Source organism: Theropithecus gelada, unplaced genomic scaffold, assembly GCF_003255815.1.
Source record: "Theropithecus gelada isolate Dixy unplaced genomic scaffold, Tgel_1.0 HiC_scaffold_16134, whole genome shotgun sequence".
Classification (NCBI taxonomy): Eukaryota; Metazoa; Chordata; class Mammalia; order Primates; family Cercopithecidae; genus Theropithecus; species Theropithecus gelada.
This window is the reverse complement of record NW_020257918.1, coordinates 7,998-20,343: the sequence shown is the minus strand read 5'-3', so window position 1 is coordinate 20,343 and position 12,346 is coordinate 7,998. Positions and strand designations below refer to the sequence as shown.

At 60.6% G+C, this 12,346-nt stretch overlaps 1 protein-coding gene across 1 annotated transcript; it reads left to right on the top strand.

Moving 5' to 3' along the window:
- Nucleotides 1–572: 572 nt before the first annotated feature.
- Nucleotides 573–2,562, top strand: LOC112617381 (zinc transporter ZIP3-like; the record flags this gene model as incomplete). Its single annotated transcript, XM_025374149.1, has 3 exons — nt 573–1,303; nt 1,762–1,952; nt 2,477–2,562. Coding segments are annotated over 3 exons (1,008 nt in total), but the record flags the coding sequence as incomplete, so codon positions are not given.
- Nucleotides 2,563–12,346: the final 9,784 nt, after the last annotated feature.

The following is a 12,346-nucleotide window of genomic DNA, read 5'->3' as shown; positions in this document are numbered from 1 at the left end:
CGCTAGGAGAGCCCTGACCGGGAGGAGAGTCGGGCCTGGGCGTGTCAGTCAGGGAAGCACAGAGGAGGCCTCGCAGCAGAACACGCAAGGCCAATGCAGCTCTTTATCATTTATTTTGAGCTGGAGTCTCACTCTGTCAGCCTGGCTGGAGTGCAGTGGCGCCATCTCGGCTCACTGCAGCCTCCACCTCCTGGGTTCAAGCAATTCTCCTGCCTCAGCCTTCTGAGTAGCTGGGATTACAGGCGCTTGCCACCACACCCGGCTAATTTTTGTATTTTTAGCAGAGATGGGTTTCCCCATGTTGGCCAGGCCGGTCTCGAACTCCTGGGCTCCAGCGATCCGCCCGCCTTGGCCTCCCAGAGTGCTGGGATCACGGCCGTGAGCCACCGCCCCCAGCTCGTTTGTTTGTTGTTAATCTATCGCAGGCAAGCCCTTCCTGTCCCACTTGTTTTAACCTCTGTGTGAATCGGGGATTTCTGGACTTTGTTTTGAACGGTGACATGTGGCCGGTCCTGTCGCCTCCACCCCTGAGTGTGGGTCTCTCTCTCTCTCTCGGGTGTCCCTGGCTGCAGCTCCAGAAGGTCCTGAGCCTCGGCCACATCAGCACCGACTACCCGCTGGCCGAGACCATCCTCCTGCTGGGCTTCTTCATGACCGTCTTCCTGGAGCAGCTGATCCTGACCTTCCGCAAGGAGAAGCCGTCCTTCATCGACCTGGAGACCTTCAACGCCGGCTCGGACGTGGGCAGCGACTCGGAGTACGAGAGCCCCTTCATGGGGGGCTCGCGGGGCCACGCGCTGTACGTGGAGCCCCACGGCCACGGCCCCAGCCTGAGCGTGCAGGGCCTCTCGCGCGCCAGCCCTGTGCGTCTGCTCAGCCTGGCCTTCGCGCTGTCGGCCCACTCGGTCTTCGAGGGCCTGGCCCTGGGCCTGCAGGAGGAAGGGGAGAAAGTGGTGAGCTTGTTCGTGGGGGTGGCTGTCCACGAGACGCTGGTGGCCGTGGCCCTGGGCATCAGCATGGCCCGGAGTGCCATGCCCCTGCGGGACGCAGCCAAGCTGGCAGTCACCGTGAGCGCCATGATCCCCCTGGGCATCGGCCTGGGCCTGGGCATTGAGAGCGCCCAGGGCGTGCCGGGCAGCGTGGCCTCCGTGCTGCTGCAGGGCCTGGCAGGCGGCACCTTCCTCTTCATCACCTTCCTGGAGATCCTGGCCAAGGAGCTGGAGGAGAAGAGTGACCGTCTGCTCAAGGTCCTCTTCCTGGTGCTGGGCTATGCCGTCCTGGCCGGGATGGTCTTCCTGAAGTGGTGAGCAGCCTCGCCATTGTCCCTGCCGCCGGGAGCCCCGGGCTGGACACAGGCCACGTCCCCTGGCCCTGCCTCCCCTGAGAGCAAGCACTGTGGCCCCGGGCCACCGTCTGTGCACAAGGGGCCTCCCGGAACCAGGCTGTGCCCCCGATCCTACACCCCGAGTCTCAGAGCACTGCTACTTTTTAAAATACTTCTTTCTCTTAAAAGTCTTTATCAAAGCTGTGTGGCCATGTCAACCTTGGGCCGAGGGGTGTGGCAACCTGCAGGTGGGAGGGCCGGGGCCTGGGTCCAGGTGAGAACAGTCAGGACCCTCCTCTCCCTGCCGCACACCCCCAGCCTGTGGAGCAAGACAGGAGCGTTTGGCTGCTGTCACCAGCGTGGGGGCTGCACCGCCTGTGCCTCTGGAACCAGCTGGGGGTCCTGAAGGCCCGTCCTCTGCCCGGCTCTGTTGCCAGGGTCTCGCCGCCCGAGCCCCGAGAGTGTCTTGAGGCTTATAAGAGGTTGGAGTCACTGTGGTGGGACAGCCAGGCTCCGTCCCTCCTGCCACACAGGCTGTGCCCCCCGAAAGTGGGCCGTGTACCCTCAGGAGTGCCCTCTCCTCCTCTCCCTGTTGCTGTGGCCCCTGGAGCAGGGACCCCTGGGCTGGGTGAGTGTCACAGTTTCCTGAGACGCACAAGCAGGGTCAGGAAGCAGCTTGAGGATCAGTCCTCAGCTCCGCCGCACACACTGGGGTCTCCAGAGGAAGACGGATCCCACCGGCGGTGGGGCAGGGCCCCGTGGTGCGATTCGCTCCCCCGGACACCGCTCCCGAGAGGGCAGGAGCACGGAGGACGAGCAGCCGAGCGTGGGCTGGGGCGGCCCTGGGCTCCCGGCTCCGTGGCAACCTCCGGAAGGCCTGAGCCGTTGTCCAGGCAACCCTGCCGGGTCTGGGGAGGTGAGAGCTGGGGAAGGACTCTCTCCTCGGGGATTTGGCTCTGCCTGGCTCGAAGCCGCTGTGGCGCCGTGGAAGGGGGCCCGGCCTGCCCGCCCGGGCTGGGTGGTTCCACCGGCTTCACCACCTCCTCGCTCCTACCTGGAGCCCCGGCCCCCGTCTCTGGGCCTTGGCGGCTTCCGGCCCCATCAGGGCTGCGAGGGCCTCTGGCTGTCCTCACCTCCTCCCTTACTGCTCAGCTTTGGGTGCCAGGCCCCAGGTAACCTTCTCCCGTCCCATCCTCTGCCTCGCCGCCACGTCTCCCTACACCGGCCCACAAGACTGACTGTGGGGGCGCTACATGGAGAGGCCCCCATCTGGCCTGTGGGCTTGGGCCTGGCGGGTCTCCTGTCCATCAACCCATCACTCTAGTCAGATGGGAGCTCCAGGGCCAGCCAGTGACTTCTCTGAGGGACGTGCTGGCCAGTGGCCCTGCTGCAGCTCCCAGGGGCCAGTCACAGGTAGGGACGACCTCCAGAGGGCGGTGGCTGCCAGGAGCATTGTCACAGGGGCCCCGGGAAGCCAGGAAAGTCGCACGGCCCGTGCAAGTAACTTCCACTCCATGGCGTCTGTAAGTAACCCGAGGTTTAGCCTCCGCTCCTGAGACCTCCCCCGCCAACTTCCACTCCAGGGGGTCCCTACCCCATTGCTGTTGGAAGTCTGAACCTCTTACTGGGGACCCATCTCTGAACCCCGTGCAGCCTGGCCCTGGCCCCAGGGGTGTAGGAGTTTCGCAGTGTCCTGAACCCTGTGTGGTTCTGCCCCTCCCTCCCCCCACTTCACCCCGCCTGGGCCATTTGTCCTTTACCGCGGGTGGGTGGCTTGTGAAGCCGCTGGGTCCCTGCACTGGTGGGGAATGTGGCTTGAGTTTCACGACTGCCAGGGGATAGGGACATCCAGGCCCCCCACATGGGAAGGCTCAGGGTCCCTGTCCCCCAAATCCAGCAGGAACCCACATGGGGCAGAGCACCACCTGCTCCGGGGGTCCCCATCCACCTTCACCCATCACAGCTGGAAGCACAAAGTGGGGCCCTGCCCTTCACCAGCCATCAGCTCCCCAGGGTGGCCTGAGGGACCCCAGCTGTCGACCCCTGCAGGCCCAGCCACCGGCCCCCACAAAGGGTCCCAGGCAGCTTCTTCCCCTTTCCTCCAGAGGAGCCTCCGAGACCACGTTGTCCCCCACCAGCGCTGTGCCATCAGCCACATCTGTCCTCCCGAGGGTGGGAGCTCAGGGCCGGCTCTGCTCCTCTAACCGCAGCAGACCAGAGGCAGCAGCCAGAAAGCAGGACACAGGCGGGGCAGGGGCGAGCAGGCTGTGGCCTCCAGACCTCTCCGTCCCAGAGTCTTGGGAGCACAAAAGGAGCTTTCCTGGGGCCGGCAGGACCCTAAGGCAGCAGGGTATCTCTTGAGCCACTTTTGGTCAGCTTTCACCACTTTGTTTGTTTGTTTGTTTTTGAGATAGAGCCTTGCCCTGTCACGCAGGCTGGAGTGCAATGGCACGATCTTGGGTCACTGCAACTTCAACCTCCCGGGTTCAAACGATTCTCCTGCCTCAGCCTCTCAAGTAGTTGGGATTACAGGTGCCCGCCACCATGGCCAGCTAATTTTTGTATTTTTAGTAGAGACAGGGTTCACCATGGTGGCCAGGCTTGTCTCGAACTCCTGAGCTCGTGATCCGCCCACCTCGGCATCCCAAAGTGCTGGGATTACAGGCATGAACCACCACGCCCGGCCCACTTTTTTTTTTTGAGACAGTTTCGCTCTGTCGCCCAGGCTGGAGTGCAGTGGCGCGATCTCGGCTCACTGCAACCTCCGCCTCCTGGGTTCAAGTGATTCTCCTGCCTCAGCCTCCAGAGTAGCAGGGACCATAGGCGTCCGGCACCACGCCCAGCTAATTTTTGTATTTTTGTATTTTTTTTTTTTTTTTGAGACGGAGTCTCGCTCTGTCACCCAGGCTGGAATGCAGTGGCCGGATCTGAGCTCACTGCAAGCTCCGCTTCCCGGGTTTACGCCATTCTCCTGCCTCAGCCTCCCGAGTAGCTGGGACTACAGGCGCCCGCCACCTCGCCCGGCTAGTTTTTTGTATTTTTAGTAGAGACGGGGTTTCACCGTATTAGCCAGGATGGTCTCGATCTCCTGACCTCGTGATCCGCCCGTCTCGGCCTCCCAAAGTGCTGGGATTACAGGCTTGAGCCACCGCGCCCGGCCAATTTTTGTATTTTTAGTAGAGATGGGGTTTCACCATGTTGGTCAGGCTGGTCTCGAACTCCTGACCTCAGGTGATCCACCCTCCTCGGCCTCCCACAGTGCTGGGATTACAGGCGTGAGCCAGCGCGCCTGGCGGCTTTACCCGCTTTTGAGGAGGAACCCAGCATATGTCCATGTTGGGGTAAAGATGTGGCGTGGTCATCCTGTCCGTCCTACAGAGTCCAGAGGCACAGGGCTCACTCCCAAGGTCCCTTGGCTGACGGCGGCCGGGTCCGGGCTCCTGTGAGGCAGCCCAGCGACTCTGTCTCCTCTGGCTCTGCCGACAGACACACTGTCATCCAGTGCCAGGAGCCACTGCTTGAGGAAGCCTGGGTTCCTCACTGCCTGCAGCCGCAGACCACTCCTGCCTCAGAACGACGTCACAGCACTGCAGAGCCGGCCAGCTCTGGCTGCACACGGCCGCCTCCATCTCTACACAACTTTGAGTCACAGAAGTGTCATGTGACCTGCAGAAGCCAAGGGTCCTCCTCTTTGTGGGTCTCTTTTACTGACTGTGACTCCCAGCCGGGGATCTTCTGCCCCCAGGAGACACTGGGCCTTGTCTGGGGACATCTGTGGTTGTCTTGACTGGGGGTACTCCTGGCATGGAGTGGGTGGAGGCCAGGGATGCTGTTCAGCACCCTGCAGTGTCCAGGACGGCCCCACCCCAGAGAATGGTTTGGTCCCAATGTCCACAGGGGGAGACACCCAGCCCAACTCATAGGAAGACCCAGGGCAGGTGATGGTGGGCTGTGTAGACCTCCCGTTCACAAGAGAGACACGGGGAGGAGAGGGGACACCTGCCAACAGTTTCATGTGCTGTGAGAGACCAGGAATAGCTTGGACAGATCGTTCCTGGATAACACAGACAGTTTCCTGTTTAAAAAACGAAGCTCCGGCCGGGCACAGTGGCTCACTCCTGTAATCCCAGCACTTTGGGAGGCTGAGGCGGGCAGATCAGTTGAGCCCACAAGTTGGAGACCAGCCTGACCAACATGGCGAAACCCCATCTCTACTAAAAACACAAAAATTAGCTGGGTGTTGTGACGGGCTCCTGTAATCCCAGCAACTCGGGAGGCTGAGGCAGGAGAATCGCTTGAACCCGGGAGGCAGAGGTTGCAGTGAGCCGAGATCGCCCTAATGCACTCCAGCCTGGGCGACAGGAGCAAGGCTCGGTCTCAAAAATACACACACGAAAAACCAGAACTCCAAGCACAGAGCACCCAGTGCCACCTTCGCCCGAATACAACACTCCTGGCTGGGTCACGGCCGCCCCTAGGCCCATGCCTGGCCGGGGGCTTCTCTTGTCTATGACTAGGCAGGTCACAGACGGGAGGGACCCAGGTCAGGCCCAGCCACTGCCCTGCCGGAAACAGACCCAGCAGCCTTGCCTAGACCCCAGGTGGGCCCAGGTTTTTCTGTTGGGACAGAGAGGGTGGGCGGGGGTGGGGGCATCACTCAGCTCTGCAAGCTGGAGAATTGACTTGGGACTTGGGCTCGGGGTCCCCGCTGGGCGCAGGGGCGGGCTCCAGGGGGAAGGAAGCCCCTTGTGGGGTTCTCAGCACAGACAGCTGGATGGCATCGCCGGATTTCCCCACCTGGATCCAGAGACAAAAGGAGAAAATGACGAAGCGGCACCCAGGCCTGCGGGGTTGAGTCAGCCGTAATAACAGCCTGTCGGCCCCACAGTGTCTGTTGTTTGTATTTCTGTTGCACAAGTTATTAGCTTGGGGCGGGACGGGGAGGTCGGCAGTGGATGGGACGGTGTCTCCCAGCCCATGGCACCATCAGACCGTCCTGGCCAGCAGCTCCGGACCCTCTGCCCCACTGGGAAGAGAGGGGGCTGTATCCCACCTGTTCCAGCTGCCAGCCTGCACCCAGCTTGTGCCTTGAGCTGTGTCTGCTTTTGGGACAGAGCTGGTGAGCAGCCTGTCACCAATAAAGACTCCTCAGCCTTCACCTCGATGCTCGGAGGCTGCCCCAGCCTTTCCAGGGTCCACCTGCAGGTGGGAAGGAGGCGGAGGCTCCCGAAAGTAGAGGAGACATCTGCCTTTCGAGGGAGGGGCTGCTGCAGGACGTGGGCGCTTGTCTGGAAGACCCCAGAACTCTTCTCCCGGCTGTCGGGTGCTGAGGCCAGATGGGGCTGGAGTGGGAAGGTGCCCCCACCTCTGTCCCTGCCACCCCTCAGGCCTCTGCGGCCACGCACCTGCAGCCCCTCGGGGCAGTGACACAGCTGGCCTCCGTGTCCTGGCTGAGGGTGGAAGTGATGGCGGATTGCGGTCTTGTAGGGTGAGAATCGGGTTAGACAGGTGAGTGCTTCAGAGCCTGGGAGCTGCACACAGAGGGGAGGGAGTGGCCAGCGCTGTGTCGGGCTTCTCCATGAAGAGGTGAGCGGGCTGGCTGGGCTTCTGTCTGAGCTAGTGGAGGTCCAGCCAGACTCAGGCTAGATGAGCTGGCCCCCAGGACAGGCTTCTGTGCCTCGGCTTTGTGGACATGTGGGGCCATCCTGTGCCTTGTGGGAAGCTGAGCTGCAGCTGGGCTTTGGAGTGGGGCCTGAGAATTTGCATTCCACCAAGTTCCCAGGCAACGCTGGCCATGCTGGGGTGGGCAAAGTTTGAGACCATCGACCCCTCCAGGGTCTCTCCCCCTGGGCACTGTGGACCCAGGGGCCAGATGGTTCTCTGGGATGGGATTGTCCTGGGCACTGCAGGGTGCTGAGCAGCATCCCTGGCCTCCAACCACTCCATGCCAGGAGCACCTGCAGTTGTGAGAACCACAGATGTTCCCATCTAGTGCCCAGTCTCCCCTTGGGACCGAATCACCCCCCGGGTGGGAACCAGTGCCCCAGAACTAAGGCGGCTCACATTCTGGAGAAGGAGCCGACGCCAGCATGTCAGGCGGTACCAGGTAGCAATAAATGCCCTGAAAAGAATCAGGACATGGTGAGAGACGGCAAAAGGAGATGATTTTAGCTCCATGGTCAGGAGCGGTCTCTGGGGTGACATGCAGGGGACTGGAGGAAGTGAGTGAGGAGGAGATGGGGGAGAGAGAGTGCGTCTGGCTGAGGGAGCAGCATGTGCAAAGGTCCTGGGGCCTCTCTGTAGTTCTCAGCCTTTTTTCTCTGATGACCAGAGTGGCTGCTTCTCTCTAAGAAGACCCAGGTATTACCGGAGCTTATCCTGCCAATGCTAAAGACTCAGTAACCCCACTCCTTAGAGGTGGTGATGAAACGGCACCCCAGCCAGGCACGGTGGCTCACACCTGTAATCCCAGCTCTTTGGGAGGCCGAGGCGGACGGATCACCTGAGGTCAGGAGTTCCAGACCAGCCTGGGCAACATGGTGAAACCCCATCTCTACTAAAAGTATAAAAATTAGCCTGGTGTGGCGGTGGGTACCTGTAATCCCAGCTACTAGGGAGGCTGAGGCAGGGGAGTTGCTTGAACCTAGGAGATAGAGGTTGCAGTGAGCCGAGATCACACTACTGCACTCCAGTCTGGGTGACAGAGTGAGACTCTGTCTAAAAAACAAAAACAAAAACAAAAACCCATAGCACTCAGATGTTAGAGAGGAACCCAGTGCTGACTCTAGGAGCCAGGCAGGGTGAGGCGTGGCGTGGGGGCTGGGGGAGCAGCGGTGAGCAGCTCTGCAGATGCCGACAAGAAAAAAAAAAAAAAAAAAAAAGGGGGGTGGGGGACTTGGGGATGCCAGCCCGTTCATCTTTGAAGGCAAACTGGTTTTTGACAAATGGTCTTTGTTGTATCTTAAAATATTGATGCCACCAACCTCGACAATATAGTAAGACCCTATCTCTACAGATTTTTTTTTTTTTTTTTTTGAGTTTTGCTCTGTCACCCGGGCTGGAGTACAATGGCACGGTCTCAGCTCACTGCAACCTCTGCCTCCCAGGTTCAAGCGATTCTCCTGCCTCAGCCTCCTGAATAGCTGGGTTTACAGGTGCCTACCACCATGCCCGGCTAATTTTTGTATTTTTAGTAGAGATGGAGTTTCACCATGTTGGTCAGGCTGGTCTCGAACTCCTGACCTCGTGATCAGCCCACCCCAAAGTGCTGACCTCTTGATCAGCCTCTCAAAGTACTGGGATTATAGGCGTGAGCCACTGCGTCCAGCCCAGAACTTTTTTTCTTTTTTTCTTTTAAGATAGAGTCTTGCTCTGTTGCCCAGGCTGGAGTACAGTGGTGTGATCTCAGCTCACTGCAACCTCCGCCTCCCAGGTTCAAGTGATTCTCCTGCCTCAGCCTCCTGAGTAGCTGGGATTACAGGCGCCTGCCACCACGTTTGGCTAACTTTTTATATTTTTAGTAGAGAAGGGGTTTCACCATGTTGGCCAGGCTGGTCTTGAACTCCTGACCTCAAGTGATCTGCCCACCTCAGCCTCCCAAAGTGCAGGGATTACAGGCATGAGCCATCGTGCCCAGCCCAGAAACATTTTTAAAAATTAGCTGGGCCTGGTGGTGTGTACCTGTAGTCCCAGCTACTCAGGAGGTTGAGGAGGAAGGATTGCTTGAGTCCAGAAGGTCAAGGCTGCGGTGAGCTGTGACCTCACCACTGCACTCCAGCCTGGGTGACAGAGTGAGACCCTGTCTCGATAGATGTAGATAGATAGATAGATAGATAGATAGATAATTGATAGATAATGATTAATAGATGACAGAAGATTGATAGACAATAGGTAAATGATTAATAGATGATAGATGATAGGTAGATGATTGATTATTGATAGGTGATAGATGATTTGTAGATTATAGTTAGATGATAGATGATTAATTGATTGATAGATGACAGATCAATGATTGATAGATGATAGATAGATAGGTGATAGATAGATTGATTGATTGACAGATGCTAAACTTGAAAAGCAACTGTGTGGCTGAGCCTCCAGGGACTCTTCCCCCTGAGGCCAGGATGTGCAAACTCAGCTTTGCCCACATGGTCCAGAGACCACTGAAGAGAGCCGAGGACCGGACCCTACTGCCCTCCTCTCCAATGGCTAGCTGGGGCTCAGTGAGGCCCGTGCGGCCCTGGCCAGGGCAGCAGGGTGAGGAGAGGGGCCGTGGCGCTGCAGGGCCGGCTGAGGAGCTGGACGTTTCAGATGAACGCCATCCCTTGCTATTCTGTTGAAAGGAGATCTGTAAGGCAGGACAGGCCCACTGTCCCCGGGACAGGACTCCAGATAGCCAGGGACAAGGCAAGAGGATCACAAGGGGGTGGCCGTCCATCCCCAGAAGGCTGGGCTGTGGCTTCAGAGCCTGATGGATCTGGACGGGCCTCTTCCCCACTGGGCCACCATGGGCGAGCCGCTTCCGTTCTCTGAACAGCAGTTTCCAGACGGGAGCAGGGACAGTGGCCTCGTACAGACGGCTGAGGGCCCAGCACCCACTACACTGGCACTCTGTGTTTGCGGGATCCATGCAGACTCCCCCGGTTTCACCCTGGGGACTCAGCGTGGACGCCTGTGGATCCCGCCCAGCCCGGGAGCTGGAGAGGTTGACGGGTCCTTTTCTCCTTGGCAAAGATGCAGCCGGTCTCAGTCCTCCTCGCCCACCTCTGTGCCTCTCAGGACACCCAGGGACTCTCCAAACAGGGACTCGGGTAGGAGAGGCAGCAGGGAACCCAGGAAACTCCAGTGCCAGTCCCGGCTTGCTCAGCGCCCCAGTGTGCAAGTGCCCTGGCCCCTGAGATTTGGATCATGGACCTTTCCAAGGAGAGGGAGAGCTGGGGCGCCCACCCACCGCCACTCACAAAGGCCAGGACGAGCTCTCTGCTCCCTGGCCCGCCATGGGGGAGAGGCTCCTGCTGTCCTAGTTTGGGTGCTCGGGTCAGGGGTGGAGCCTCTGTTCCCCAGGGACAGTGAGGAGGGGAACAGGGCCTGGCCTCGCCAGCTCACTCGGCCCACAGCCTGGCCTGGGAGCTATAAATAGCAGCCGCAGCGTGGAGTTACTGCCCTGCCCACTCTCCTACCTATGAGTCAGCCTGCCCCAGCCTGAGCTGGTGCCCGGAGGAGCCAGGGAGCCAGCCCGATGCCCTGCCCCACGCTGGCGGGTCACTCAGGAGACGAAGGCAGGCAGGCAGACTGGGAAGGGGCAGGGCTGCGGTCTGAGTGCTTGGGTGCCCAGCAGCCCCGTGTAGGTGGGCACCCTGCCCGTGTGTTCCCAGCAACCCTACAGGCGGGCAACAATGACGTCACTGACAGATGGGGGAACCGAGGCTTGGAGAAGGCACTTCCCTGCAGGCAGCCATGTAGAGCAGAAGCTGGGATTTGTCTGCCTCGGGGCTGTCTCCATCTCCTGCTGAGTGTACCCCCAGATGAGGGTCAGGGGCCGGGCCATGCTCTGAGGTGCTCCCACAGGGCTGGGGTCAGGACAGGAGGGAGGTGCACACCAGGAGCACTCAGGCCAGGCCATGGATGCCAGGCTGAGAAGCTGGACCTTGACCTGGGAGAAGGGAGCCATGGGTGGCATTAGAGCAGGGGAGGCCCATGTCCCAGTTGGAGCGTTGAGTGGCAGAGTAGGAGGGCTGCAGAGCGGGGGTCTAGAGGCCAGGAGGGAGAGTGGGGTCAAGTCAGGGAGAAGCAGAGTACCAAAGTCATAGGAACCTCAGTGCCCCGGCCTCAGTGGCAACAGGAGAGGGGACTGAGTGGTCTTGGGGACAGTGCCAAGTCTCTGCAGAGGCAGAAGGGCCCACCTCATCCAGGGCCATGGAAATGGTGGCCATGGAGAACCCAGGAGCTGAGTGCCGAGGGCTTCCCGGGGCTGCAGCACCTGCTCACAGGCCTGGTGACGGGGAGCTCACCACCTTCCAGACCAGCCTCTCACCCACTGACCACTCTGACTCGGGAGAGTCCCCTGTGGGTCCGAGAGTTGGCCTGTCCACCAAGGGGCGCCTTCCTCTAACAGCCTTGCGGCCTTGGGACTGTCTCACACTCACACTCACCCGTGAGTGCACCTTCTGACCTGGTCACTGGACCCCAAAGTCCAGTCTCCTCTGGGATCTGCCCGATGAGGCCAAAAGGAACCTCAGCCTCCAGGTCTCCAGAATGGAGGAGGAGTCACGGTCTCTTGTGGATACACAGACGCCATCAGGAAAGCCAGTGCTCCCCTAAGACGCCTCCTGTTGGGGGAACACAAACATTTTCCTAACCCAAAACCGCAAACCCATTCTTTGCAGAGTAGCACCAGCCCCCTTTGCTCATCCCCCACCTCCCTAGCCCGACCGCCATGGGCTGCCTCCCAATCCACAAAACCAGCCCTACTGAGCGCTAAGTCCACTTCTACCCCCATCCCCGCCCCTGCCCAGGCCCCTGGGATGGGTGGGCCTCCAGGTGCACCCCACTGACCTGAACCCTCCCACCTCTGCCCGCTTCTAAACCTGTTCATTGAGTGTTGGTTATCGACGTACTCATTTCACAACGCACCCCTCTGGTTCCCTGCCCTGCGTGTGACCGGGCCCCTGCCGGCCTCAGGGGCCCCATTCTGCACCCCCTTTATCCGCATTTCTGCCAAAGCCCCCCACCCCCGGCTGGACTCTGCTCCTCCCGAGCCGGGCTCCTGGCCCCCACTCGGGGTTTCCCGGGAAGCGGCCCCACGCTCCCAACCCGAGGGAGGGCGCGCGCAGGTGGCCACGTGGCAAGGCGGGGGTCCCGGATCCTGGCGACCTCCCCCACCGCGGGCGCGGGCAGGGGTGCCGTGGGGGGTCGCGGTCCGGGGTCCCTCGTGGGCCGGCGGTGACCTTGGCCAGGCGGCGCGCGGGCCCCGTGGGCGCGGGTCCCCGGGGCGGGGCGGGGCGGGGCGGAGCGCGGGGCCGG